General features: G+C 37.0%; 1 protein-coding gene across 1 annotated transcript in view; it reads right to left on the bottom strand.

Annotated features, from left to right (window-relative positions):
- ARSK (arylsulfatase family member K) overlaps positions 1-14,049 on the bottom strand; it is a 52,025-nt gene that overhangs the window by 1,764 nt on the left and 36,212 nt on the right. Inside the window, exons 6-7 of the mRNA XM_055233375.2 lie at positions 12,611-12,835; positions 1,362-1,586 (exon numbers count right to left, since the gene is read on the bottom strand). Coding sequence (XP_055089350.1) covers positions 1,362-1,586; positions 12,611-12,835 — 450 coding nt within the window. The remainder of the gene's footprint in view (positions 1-1,361; positions 1,587-12,610; positions 12,836-14,049) is intronic.

Genomic DNA, 14,049 nt, shown 5'->3' with positions numbered 1-14,049 from the left:
GGGAAATCAATAAGCCCTAAAAAGTACAGAAAAGGCTGATTCTCCACTTCTGACATTTTGATAGTCACATCGGTTTTTTGGTAGAACATGGTATAAAAAACAAAATTTCAACAAGTTTAAAGATCAAATTGACTTTTATTTAGTGATTCCTGAATTGGGCAGCAACCCCTCTAAAGATTTAGAAAAGGCGTTCTGATGAGCTGAGCAGAGAAGGTGGGCTTTATAGGCAGAAAAAGGCTGATGAAAAAGTCCCAGAAACATGGAACAAAAAGCAGATTCGTCATTATAGTGTTACTTTCTTTATCCAGTAAAAACAGAGGAGACTTCCTTATGCTGGTTAAGGTAAAATGAGCCCCTTCGGATTGGTTATTGTGATTCTCCTTTTTTTTTTTTCTCCTAAAGTTCAGCTTGATTATGGGGCACCTACTGCCAGTGACCCCATTCTGGTTTGATTTGGTCTGTTGAGCCTGGTGTAGCAACTCAGTTCAAAACAATGGCCTCCCATAAATTTCATTTGACAATGGCCAATGAACAAGCAAGAGATGCCCATTACTCATCAGGATGAAAGTGTAAAGACTTCCTTTTTCAGCCAAGAATCCTCCACTCTTAAAGTGAAGGGAGTTGGCCAGTTTGGCCCCCCAAGTATTATTTTGATAATAATTTTGCTATTTGTAACTGGGAAGGAGCCTTATGGAGAAAGAAATATTACTAATGGCTTTAGCACATATTTTATATACTAAATGGGGACAAAGGATAAGTAAAACCCTAAATCTAAAAATGCTGTTTAAAAATTAATTCATAGAGTAGTGAAGCTGGCAGACATTTTTTAGAAGCTGTAAGAAGCATCAATTTTGCAGTCATAGCTTCATTGAAATCTCAGTTCTGCTACTTCTTAGCTGTGAGACCTCACACAGGTATCCAAATTTCCCTGACTCACAGTCTCCTCTGTAAAATGAGGATAATGGTACTATGTTGTGGGGTTGTGGGGGACGTTAAATAATATATGTAAAATGTCAGGCTTCATAAGATAGGTGTTAATCCTTCAGAACAATGAGGTACAATGAGGTGTTGACTTCAAATTGGGAAAGATAACCATGAGTACTGAAAGATGCCCTGATCGGAGAAAACTGGTTTCAGTCATGAGACCCAGATCAAAAGCCTTAGGACACTTTCTCTGAAATTCAGCTGCTGATCTGCAAAGAGGCTGTTCCTCACCTGGGCAACCTTTTGTAGATCGTCCTAGCATGAGAAGCAGCAGATATTCATTTACTTAACAAGGATTATTGGCTATCTTGAGCAATGCTACATAGGGCAGTTCATTACACATAATATTACACTTAAAAATATATTAACAAATTTACCAAAGAGTTGAGGCAATATTGAAGCGCCATCCGAATAGGCTATATATTTCCAGTGGTTAGTTCGAAGCATGTAGGTGGAGGCATTCACATTACATCCATGGAATTCACTCAGAATCCAGGGTGGATGCAGGTTTTTGACTTTATGTTCATTCTTAAATGTTTCTGATGATAATGGCAACAAAGAGTATCCACTCAGGTTCTGAGGCAGAGGAATTCCAGCAATATCTATGTAACAAAAATAACCAAATATCTTAAAATAGCTCATTCTTTTAGTAGCTGCACATCCACAAATGGCATCATTCACATTTTTTTCATACCAATAAATGCCATGGAGACTGGAGATTGTATATGGATTTTGTAAACAGGCTGCCAAGATTCACATGCTTACCCCACTGGCCATGTGGACTTCAGCAAGTCATTTACTTATCTCAACCTGAGTTTTCTCATCTGTAAGAAGGGGATGACCACAGTACTTGTATTTATTAGGTTCATTTTAGATTTAAATAAGGTACTTTATGTAAAATTCTAAGAACTCTGAGGACAATGCCTGACAGATAGGAGCCTTCAAGAAATAGTTAATATCACTAGTCCTTTTTTCTCTAAATGATTAAATAATCATAGTTGTTTCTCAAAGTTTCTTTCATGGGATATTAACAAGACTTATACAAGGAAGGGGTTTAGTAGTCATACATGTTTGCAAAACAATGGTTAAACAAAATTAAATACATAAATTTGTTGTAGATGTAAATTTATTGCTAATGTATATGATAAACCTTCAGGAGTGGTATATAATATACCATGTGCCCCGAAGTTATTTGATAACAGAGCTTTTTAAACTCTCAGGTAGCATCTTGAGGGACTAGCATCTTGAAAAACATACTTTCAGGAATTGTGGATTATATTTATAAAGGGAAAAATAATTTTTAACTTACCAAATATAGACATATAGAACAATAGCATGAGAAATGTTCAACTGAAAAATATCATATACTTTTAAAAATTGCTTTCAAGGTAATTAGACCTTAAACTTCCCTCTTCCTATAGAAAAATTACCATTAATTATGTCTGGGTAATCAGGGTTGTTCCAAAATGAGTCTGCAGTTGTCTTCCCCAGCCCTTTTCTGGTTTCAATGTTCATATTTTATGTATAAATATTTCCAATGAAAAATAGAATTATATCTGTAATGTTAGAAATGAAACAAAATCGAATAAGAAAATTAATTTAACTTGACTGTCTTTGACAAAAACAGGTTAATTAAAGGACAATAGGGAAGTAGACGAAGACCGCTATAAATCTTCTGAAGGTCGTTGTTTCATATATAACTTGATAAAAAAAAGTTTGTATCTTCCATTTTCCTTGGAAGAAGACTATCACAAGTATTAATTTTCTGCCAACCAATCAAAATTAGTGGCTTTTTTGTTTAGAGATAAGGAAAGTAAGAAGAGAGGAGTATTTCAGAGATGACTGGTTAAAAACAAAAAGAGGAGAAAAGAGGTTAAAGAGGATGTGCCTGGGAGAGAAGTCTTGCCTGGGTGAAACTAACCGTGCTCCAAGACACAGAGACTACCTACTGTTAGCAATGGAAAGAAGGCAGTGAGGGAAGAGGCTGGGTAAGGGTGGTCTGTGTGTCAGCCATTGGGAGGCACCACCAGCAAGGCATGGGAAGAGAGAGAAGTCTTTAAGGAAGGTTGGGAGGCAGGAACCAACTGGCACATACTCATGACTATGGGAAGTTCTTGTATTCAGCACTTTACTAACCTTTAATGCTTAGAAATGCCTTATTTTAGAACCATTCTTAATTTTCCTAAGGAAGCTTGGAAGACTAAGAAGCTTATGTTTCTCCTGTGTTTATGAGAAGTCAGTAGTCAACTGGGTAAGAGTCCATTCAAGGTTCATTTTCAAAATTCATTCAGCAAACCGGGTGCTGTTCTAGCTGTAGGGAAACAGCACTAGACAAGGCAGAAAAGCTCTCCCAGAGTTAACATTCTAATGTGGGCAGACAGAAACAGCTGTGTCAGATGGTGGTAAGTGCAATGAAGAAGAAGAAAGCAGGGTAGGGGAGATAGAGAGTAATGGCAGGCATGTGGGTATGTGCTGTTTTCTATAGGGTGGTCAAGGAAGGCCCCTCTGAGAAGGTCACATTTAGACAGTGTCCTGAGGAGGGGCTAGAGTGAGCCCTACAGTTATCTGGGGAAAGGGCATTCCCCCAGGGGAATAGCAAGTGTACAGTCCCCAAGGCAGGGACCTACTTGGTTTATTCCCCAAACACCAAGCAGGACTGTTTGGCTGGAGCAGAGTAAGTAAGGGATGAAATTATAGGAGATGAGTTGGAGAAGTGAAGAGATCATGGTGGACTCTCAAAGCCTAATTAAAGACACTGAATTTTTACTCTAGGTAAATCAGTAGAGGGTTTTTAGTAGAGGTGTGACAGTCTGACACTAACAACGGAATGGTGAATTGACTAAAAGTGGGTAAGGGCAGGTCAGAGAGAGTTAGGAAGCTATTGCAGGAATCCAGGCAAGAGATAAGGGGAACTTAGGATTCCAGTCTATTATTGATAGAATAAAATACCTTTGTAAATTGATAAAACCCATATGAAATATCCATAAAATTTAATAAATACTTCAAGTATTTATTGGTTTTTCTGTGCCTCAGAAAATTGGGTTTTCATTTTTCATATATTTATCAATAATTTCCTTAAAAGCACTTTAGCTTAGACTGCTTTTCAAAAAGCTGTTTGATTTTTATTTAAAATCATTTTTCGTATTTATTTCTCCTGGCAAACCTGTCATTCTAACTCCATTTTAAATAAGTTTCATCTCTGAAGGGAGTATAAGCACAGACTAGAAGTAACTGCAGGGTTCTTAAGAAAGAGTGACCTAAATGTAAAACAGTAAACAAATGGTAAAAATGCAGGCCTGGATATGTGTGATGATCTCCTGAAGAGAGATGATATTATATTTCTTCCTGACCATATCAGTACATAATGGATTTGAGTGCTTTGGCAATGATGCAAACTAAATACACATTTTTTAGAGCATATCTAAGAAGAATGAAGCATATTAATGATAACCATACCTAACATTTAAATTGTTTACCATGTTCCAGGCATTGTTCTGAGCTATGAAATAGCCACTATTACCCCCATTTTTTTTTTTTTTTTTGAGACAGAGTATCACTCTGTCACCCAGGCTGGAGTGTAGTGGCATAATCTTGGCTCACTGCAACCTCTGCCTCCCAGGTTCAAGTGATTCTCCTGCCTCAGCCTCCTGAGTAGCTGGGATTACAGGCGCACGTCACCATGCCCAGCTGATTTTTGTATTTTTAGTAGAAACGGGGTTTCACCATGTTGGCCAGGCTAGTCTTGAACTCTTGACCTCAAGTGATCTGCCCGCCTTGGCCTCCCAAAGTGCTGGGATTACAGGCATGAGCCACCACGCCTGGCCTATCCCCAGTTTCATTGATGAGAAAATTGAAGACCAGACATGTTGAGTAACCTGCCCAAGGTTACACAGTTGGTAACGAGTAAAGAGGAGTTTGAACTTAGGCAGTCTGTCCTTACAATCTCTGTACTTTTAATACTACACCATAAGCCTTGCCTTACTGTAGTTGGCCAACTTCATAATATTCCTCAGCCAATAAAAACACAAGAATCTATGCAAAACACCTATCAACCCCCAGGCTTCCACTAAGGTCCTGTAACAAGAAGGGTTTTGAAATTTAAATCACTAGCAATGAAATATTCTTTTAACTACAACTGCATTTTTATATAATTACATTCTCAAAATTAAAAAAATCTAGACTTATCTTTCAAGTGGAGAAAGGCAGGTGTTTTACAGAAAGACTATTACAGAAAACAATTCACATGAAAATAAGCTTAAAAATAAAAATCAAAACAATTTTAACTACAAAACGAGACACCTTTAGTTCTTACTGAGCTAAAGGATGCTGATACTAAGTATTAGAGAAGAAAATATTTTGGGAAGTAATTTTTAAAGAATCTCAGAAATAATATCAACTTTAATATTAATATTACAAAGAATTCCTATTCATAAATGTCATTTTCCTGCTGGTATTAGGACATGATAATGTAATAGTATCCTATCACACTAGTGATAGAATTAGTTTATTTGATCCAAAGGCACAAATAAACTAAGCATATTCTTCCTTCTTTATCATAAAATATTTTATTTAAAAAAACACACTTTTAAAATACCTTGTAATGACTTGTAAATTCAAACTTTTAAATAAAGCATTGTTGCATCTTAAATTTCAATAGCCTCTTGATAGTAAGATAGGTTTTTTAAAACAGGAATTCCAGTTGGTTTTTCCTATTCAATATCTTTCTATTGAAGGTAGAATAACCATCTTTTATACATTTCTAAGATCCACAGAATGGAAGTGAGGAGGAAATATTGCTTGAGCTTTTGGCTTGAGATATATATAAATATATATATATATATATATATATATATAGATACAACAAGTGTTTTTTTCTGTTTAACAGACATTTCAGGATTTTAATTTCATTTTTAGTTTCCAGAAGACTCAAATATTGTAAAAGTCAAATACACTATAAGCAAAGTTTATCCTTGAAAAATCAATTTCAAAACAAATTTTTCTCTTTATATCATTTTTCTTTATAAGCGTCTCCTCTGTGTGTGTAAATGGGATTCATACAAAATAATAAAGCTACAGCTAAACTAATAAAGAAAGGACTTTGAGAGCTCTAAGAATAGATACTGGCTTATATCTATTTTAAGCTCCTAATTGTTAGAACAAAATAAGAAGTCCTTTGTAGATGTTTTATCAAAATATGTATAAGTTTGTTTATTAAGCAGAGGTGAAGTAGAACATACTGTCTCACAGGTCTAATTTTAGAGTGAATCACTAATAAAGTAGCTTTAAACTCTTCCAGCACTGAAGAATTTTGTCTTAAAAGGTTGAATGATCCATCAGATTAAACGTAGACCATCAGAATGATCTTTGTTTTGTTGGCTCCTAAGGCTGTTAAATAAAGAACAGCCTCAGTTTCCGCTTGTTAATGCTGGTGTAATTGTTAATAGTACTCTAAAAACCTGCTAATTTGGACAGTAAATTAGATGGACACAATATCTAAAAAGGAAACAAAACAAAACAAAAACATCAATTTGTACAGTTTTAAAGCCTTCATTTTCTTTTTAATACATGGGGGCAATTTTCACACATTTCACTTTTTAAAATTAATTGACTTTTTTTTCAACGTTTTAGATTCAGGGGGTACGTGTGCAGGTTTGTTCCCTGGGTATATTACTTGATGTTGAGGTTTGGGATAGGAATGATTGCATCACCCAGGTACTGGGCATAGTGCCCAACAGTTTTTCAACCTCTGGCCCTCTGGCCTCCTCCCTCCCTTCCTCCCTCCCTCTCCCTTCTAGTAGTCCCCAGTGTTTCTTGTTGGCATTTTTATGTCCATGAGTAACCAATGTTTAGTTCTCACTTATAAGTGAGAACATCCGGTATTTGGTTTTCTGTTATTGTGTTAATCTGCTTAGGATAATGGCCTCCAGCTCCATTCATGTTGCTGCAAAGGCCATTATTTCATTTTTGATGTCTTTGTAGTATTCCATGGTGTATATGTGCCACATTTTCTTTATTCAGTCCACCACTAATGGGCACCTAGGTTGATTCCATGCCTTTACTATTGTGAATAGTGCTGCAAGTGCATGTCTTTTTGGTAGAATGATTTATGTATTTTTTGGTATGTACCCAGTAATGGGATTGCTGGGTCTAATGGTAGCTCTGTTTTAAGTTCTTTGAGAAATCTCCAAACTGCTTCCCACAGTGGCTGAACTAATTTACACTCCTACCAACACTGTAGAAGTGCTCCCTTTTCTCTGCGCCTTCACCAACATCTGTTGCTTTTTGACTTTTTAATAATTGCCATTTTGACTGTTTTGAGATGATATCTCATTGTGGTTTTGATTTGCATTAGAATTGACTATTTTTAATCCAATCCATTACTACTAGATATTCATATTGTTTCTAATTCTAATGGTAATAAATATCCAGGGAGATAAATATTCGTGTATATCTACACGTTATTTCCTAAAATTAGGATTTCCAGCTCAAAACGTATGCACATCTCTAAGAAATTTGAAATGTAATGCCACATTTGCCTACAAAACATTTGTATCAGTTTATATTCCCAGTAGCAGTATATGAGAAGGACTATTTCTTTTTTTTTTTTTTCTTCGAGATGGAGTCTCACTCTGTCACCCAGGCTAGAGTACAGTGGCGCGACCTTGGTTCATTGCAAGCTCTGCCTCCCGGGTTCACGCCATTCTCCTGCCTCAGCCTCCCAAGTAGCTGGGACTATAGGCGCCCACCACCACACCAGCTAATTTTTTGCATTTTTAGTAGAGACGGGGTTTCACCATGTTAGCCAGGATGGTCTCGATCTCCTGACCTCGTGATCCGCCCGCCTCCACCTCCCAAAGTGCTGGGATTACAGGCGTGAGCCACCGTGCCCGGCAAGAAGGACTATTTCTAATATAAGATTTTCTAATTCTTCTTAACCTTTGTAAACTTTATATGTGAAAGAAAAATATTTTTCTGTTTTAATATTTTTATGACCACTGACTTGGATTCTTTAAAAATATATTGGCCATTTGTGTATATTTTCTGTTGTGAATTGCTTATTTCTTTTGATCCATCTGTTAAGGTATTCCTCTTTTTCTTACAGATTTATAAGAGCTCGATGAATATTAAACCTTTATCATTTATAAAAAAGATTAAGTAAATAATTGTGTTACAATGTTGTCTCCTGGCTCCAGCATAAGGCTCTTGTTGCATCGTTCTCTTTCTACCATTACCACTGGTTAACATCTGGTTAATAGAATGTTTCAGTGTTTTATATAAAGATCCATCCACAGGTATTCTCCTCCACTCGCTCTTCCCCAACTAAAAAAATCATTTAAATGTAGCTTTCCCTCTTCTGATAATAAAAATAATATTTAATGTGAAACATATTATAAACTGTGCTAAGCCACGAAGATATTAATTTTTCAGTTTAGAATTGGAGAGATTTATTTTTGACTTTATTTTGTTTACTCTTATTGAGGAGGTCTAATCAACATATGATCTAAATGCTGTTAATAAAACATATTCTGCAGGGAAATGTGACTTAGAAGGAGTCTATTACCAAGAATCTTATGAAAAATAAAAATCTATATAAAACTATAGTTTTAGAAAATTATAATAATTGACAAATTGCAGGAAAAAAACCTACAGTTGCAGGGAATTTACATCATTTACAGAAGAGTTGGGACGGAATTTAAAGGAGTTTTTGAGACAGTATTTTCTTAGCTAGAGAAATTCTTATTAGCAAGTAACATAAATTAGGCAGTGATAGGTAGATGCATGAGAATTTCCCCATTCTAACAAATTTTATTTAGTATTTTCTTATATGACCTGTTAAATACATTATGAAATCTGCTAGTTTGCAGATGACCTTTAACTTTTTTTTTTATTATTATACTTTAGGTTTTAGGGTACATGTGCACAATGTGCAGGTTTGTTACATATGTATCCGTGTGCCATGTTGTTTTGCTGCACCCATTAACTCGTCATTTAGCGTTAGGTATATCTCCTAATGCTGTCCCTCCCCCCTCCCCCCTCCCCCCACCCCACAACAGTCCCCGGAGTGTGATGTTCCCCTTCCTGTGTCCGTGAGTTCTCACTGTTCAATTCCCACCTATGAGTGAGAACATGCGGTGTTTGGTTTTTTGTCCTTGCGATAGTTTACTGAGAATGATGTTTTCCAGTTTCATCCATGTCCCTACAAAGGACATGAACTCATCATTTTTTATGGCTGCATAGTATTCCATGGTGTATATGTGCCACATTTTCTTAATCCAGTCTATTGTTGTTGGACATTTGGGTTGGTTCCAACTCTTTGCTATTGTGAATAGTGCCGCAGTAAACATACGTGTGCATGTGTCTTTATAGCAGCATGATTTATAGTCCTTTGGGTATATACCCAGTAATGGGATGGCTGGGTCAAATGGTATTTCTAGTTCGAGATCCCTGAGGAATCACCACACTGACTTCCACAATGGTTGAACTAGTTTACAGTCCCACCAACAGTGTAAAAGTGTTCCTATTTCTCCACATCCTCTCCAGCACCTGTTGTTTCCTGACTTTTGAATGATGGCCATTCTAACTAACTGGTGTGAGATGGTATCTCACTGTGGTTTTGATTTGCATTTCTCTGATGGCCAGTGATGATGAGCATTTCTTCATGTGTTTTTTGGCTGCATAAATGTCTTCTTTTGAGAAGTGTCTGTTCGTGTCCTTTGCCCACTTTTTGATGGGGTTGTTTGTTTTTTCTTGTAAATTTGTTTGAGTTCATTGTAGATTCTGGATATTAGCCCTTTGTCAGATGAGTAGGTTGCAAAAATTTTCTCCCATTCTGTAGGTTGCCTGTTCACTCTGATGGTAGTTTCTTTTGCTGTGCAGAAGCTCTTTAGTTTAATTAGTCCCATTTGTCAATTCTGGCTTTTGTTGCCATTGCTTTTGGTGTTTTAGACATGAAATCCTTGCCCACGCCCATGTCCTGAATGGTATTGCCTAGGTTTTCTTGTAGGATTTTAATGGTTTTAGGTCTAACATTTAAGTCTTTAATCCATCTTGAATTAATTTTTGTATAAGGTGTAAGGAAGGGATCCAGTTTCAGCTTTCTACATATGGCTAGCCAGTTTTCCCAGCACCATTTATTAAATAGGGAATCCTTTCCCCATTGCTTGTTTTTGTCAGGTTTGTCAAAGATCAGATAGTTGTAGATATGTGGCATTATTTCTGAGGGCTCTGTTCTGTTCCATTGATCTACGTCTCTGTTGTGGTACCAGTACTATGCTGTTTTGGTTACTGTAGCCTTGTAGTATAATTTGAAGTCAGGTAGTGTGATGCCTCCAGCTTTATTCTTTCGGCTTAGGATTGACTTGGCGATGTGGGCTCTTTTTTGGTTCCATATGAACTTTAAAGTAGTTTTTTCCAATTCTGTGAAGAAAGTCATTGGTAGCTTGATGGGGATGGCATTGAATCTATAAATTACCTTGGGCAGTATGGCCATTTTCACGATATTGATTCTTCTAACCCATGAGCATGGAATGTTCTTCCATTTCTTTGTATCCTCTTTTATTTCATTGAGCAGTGGTTTGTAGTTCTCCTTGAAGAGGTCCTTCCCATCCCTTGTAAGTTGGATTCCTAGGTATTTTATTCTCTTTGAAGCAATTGTGAATGGGAGTTCACTCATGATTTGGCTCTCTGTTTGTCTGTGATTGGTGTACAAGAATGCTTGTGTTTTTGTACATTGATAGACCTTTAACTTTTATGATGTATAAAATGGCAAGAAGTAATAATGGTATCTTCTCAAGATTGTAGAGTACAAAATTTGCATTGTGGGCAAATATAAAATAATGTTTAAAGAAAAATGACTTAAACCATGCATTTTAATTAACTAACATATATGATGACAGAATGTCTAACAATTGAATGGGGCTCACTGCAGACAACTTCCTATTGAGGGAAAAATGGAGAAAGAATCACCCCAGCTTTCCATAATCTTTTACAATACCTTTTTGCAGTTCTGGTCACTATACCTCAAGAAAACAGAATGAGGCTAAAAAGTCAAGCAAAGATGACCCAAGGAAGATTTTCTTTGGGAACGGGGAGGGTAGGGAGAGTTCTACATGAAGAAAAATTAAGGAAGGAAATTTTAAAGAATATAGGCATATATTCATAAAACTGTAGATTCATATATATTCATAAAACTCTAAATATGCTAATAACAGAGACCCAAATATACATAATTCTATATAAACTTCTTTAAAAAACACAGAAATGAGGAAATGTAATAGTGATCGGCTAGAAACTAATGGAATGAGAAAGTGGCCAAGATATGGCTGAGTGTGATCATTAATTTGGGATAAAGGGAAACCAGCAAATGGTGACTAAGAAACAGAAGAGATTAAAAATTCAAGGAACTAGCCGGGCACGGTGGCTCACGCCTGTAATCCCAGCACTTTGGGAGGCTGAGGTGGGCAGATCACAAGGTCAGGAGTCTGAGACCAGCCTGGCCAACATGGTGAAATCCCGTCTCTAATAAAAATACAAAAATTAGCTGGGCATGGTGGCAGGTGCCTGTAATCCCAGCTACTCAGGAGGCTGAGGCAGGAGAATCGCTTGAAATTGTTAGGCAGAGGTTGCACTGAGCCGAAATCGCGCCACTGCACTCCAGCCTGGGCAAAAGAACGAAACTCCGTCACAAAAAAAAAAAAAAAAAAAAAAGTTCAAGGAACTGGAAAGAAGTATGTTCAATTATATGAGAAGGGATATGAAATAAAAAAGGAAAGGATGCTGGTTTAAATTAACTCTAAATAAATTTAGTTAAATTAAGGGAAGAACTTTGTGGCAGAAGGAACAAGATAAAAAGAACTCTGATTTCTCTGATTTTAAGATGCATCTTTCTTTCACATTTTAACATTTCTGAAATTAGAGAACATATCTTGTGCTATTTTTTTCTTTCACCAAAATTTATGAATTGATGGTACTTTTTGCAATTGATGGTGCCTTAAAACAGAGAAACTAGTGTTTAAATGCTAATGAATTTAAAGTACTCTGCTAAATTAGATAGAAACTAGAAGTTAGTTCTATGATTTCCTTTGAATTTGATTATGTCGTTATTCTAGTATCTTCAACAAAAACTGCTAACCACCCTTATCCGTATGTTGCTTTTCTAGACATATGGCTATGCTTGTAGACATTAAGACGCTAGTAAAGCAAATAGTACAGAACTATCTAAAGGGTCTGAGGAGGAATATGTTCATACTAGTTTCAAAGCGGATAGAATAATTCGGAAAGAAAATGCTTACATTTTCGGGAGGTGGTGGTAGACAATGAAATGATGTACAAGGCATGTCTGTGAGGTTATGAACCCGGATGCTTACATGGCTTACTTTACAGTTGTATCCTGAATACAAACCTTTTGAGGGAAAATGACTAGAGTAAGTGAAGGTCACAGGGACATGAAAAACAATCTCTTCATTCTTCAGAGTACAGATTTGACTCACGGTTAAATGAGATGCTCAGGGTTATAAACAAGTCAGCAGGGCCTCTGACGACTAACTGAAAGACTGATTAACTGACCTCTTCAGGTGCATTCTCCAGCATTATTACAAATAAATATTTACAGAACTGCATTACTTACCAAGCATGGTAGGGTAAATATCCACAAGAGAAACCACATTTGATACTTGTAGGCCGGCTTTAATTCCCGGTCCCATCATCAGAAGCGGAACATGCGCACTAGCCTCGTACATGCTCATTTTATAAAACTGTCGATGTTCCATGGCCAGCTCTCCATGGTCTGAGGAGTATATGACAATAGTTTTCTGAAGAAGATCTAATTGATGAAGGGCCAAAATAATTTCACCTGCAATAGAAATCATGATAAACTGATTAAAACTTTCAGTTCATGTTTTATTCTATCACATTAAGTTTATAACCACTCTACCCTATAAGCGTTTGTCACTATGCTTCTTAACATCTGAATATTACCTACTGTTCTCAAGTTAAGTCTAAAGTTGACAGTGGTCTGTCTACTGCTTGCTCTTCAGCTGACTAGAGGAAGAAGAAAATATAATACCCATGGGAACTCTTGCTCAAAGCTGCTTATCTGGGGATCATGCCGGCTTGTTTTCTAGGTTTCTACCAGAGAATAGGGGAAAAAATCTTCCCCTTAGTGCCTTGAATGAGAAAAGAAAGATCAGTCGGATATGAGCACTTTACATGTCTCAGATGATAGAAAGATTGGTATCACCTCTGACCCACAGCTTCTGTGCAACAGGAAGTGGTAAGAGCAGTCAGAACTCCTCTTCTCTGCTACTTTTTCTCCCAAATCTCTAAGCAATCACCAGATCATGCTCATTAAGTTGGCTGAGGATTATGGAAATCCCAGCTTTGAAGAAGGGCTGGAAGCAGACAGGTAGTGTACAAGTTTGATTTAGTATCTTCTTGGATAGGGAATAATGGGACAGTAAAATTCCTCTGACCAGTTCCTGTCTCAGTGTTCTCGAACTTTCTCCTACTGTAATTAAGAGAATCACAAGAAAGCACAGGCCAGAGAGAGGGGTCATCCCTATTTTGGCAGTTCCTGAATCTGGGTAGAAGAGTCTATATTAATTTAAAAACCTACAGATTCTGAGGTGTAATCAGGATTGACACTCACTGCTCTATGGAGTTATTCGCAGAGTTGAGACACTCTTGATTTTTCAGCTAGACAACTGGAATTACTTACTAATCGGTCTTGCCCCTACTCCTCTTTCCCCTGCTTGTACTATCCTGGTGTCTATCTTTCTAAATTATCTAATCACTCCATCGTGTCACATCCCTGCTTGAAACTTTTTCATAGCTGCCCACTGTCAAATTCTTTAGCATAACAAGCAAGGCCCCTGTCCACTCTCCACACTCAGCACCCTCGGCTACCTGCTAGACCTTTACCTCTCAACAATCCTAACCTGCTCAGAACCTCCTAAACACGCACCATATTAGTTTATGCTTTCTTGCCTCTGCATATACTCTGCCATCTATGGTGAATGCCCTTTCTCCCACGGTCTACTTGACAAATTCCTCTTCTTCCTTTATGAC

The sequence above is a fragment of the Symphalangus syndactylus genome, chromosome 11 (genome assembly GCF_028878055.3).
Source record: "Symphalangus syndactylus isolate Jambi chromosome 11, NHGRI_mSymSyn1-v2.1_pri, whole genome shotgun sequence".
Lineage (NCBI taxonomy): Eukaryota > Metazoa > Chordata > Mammalia > Primates > Hylobatidae > Symphalangus > Symphalangus syndactylus.
Note: the sequence above shows the minus strand (reverse complement) of the source record. Positions and strands in the feature narration are given on the sequence as shown.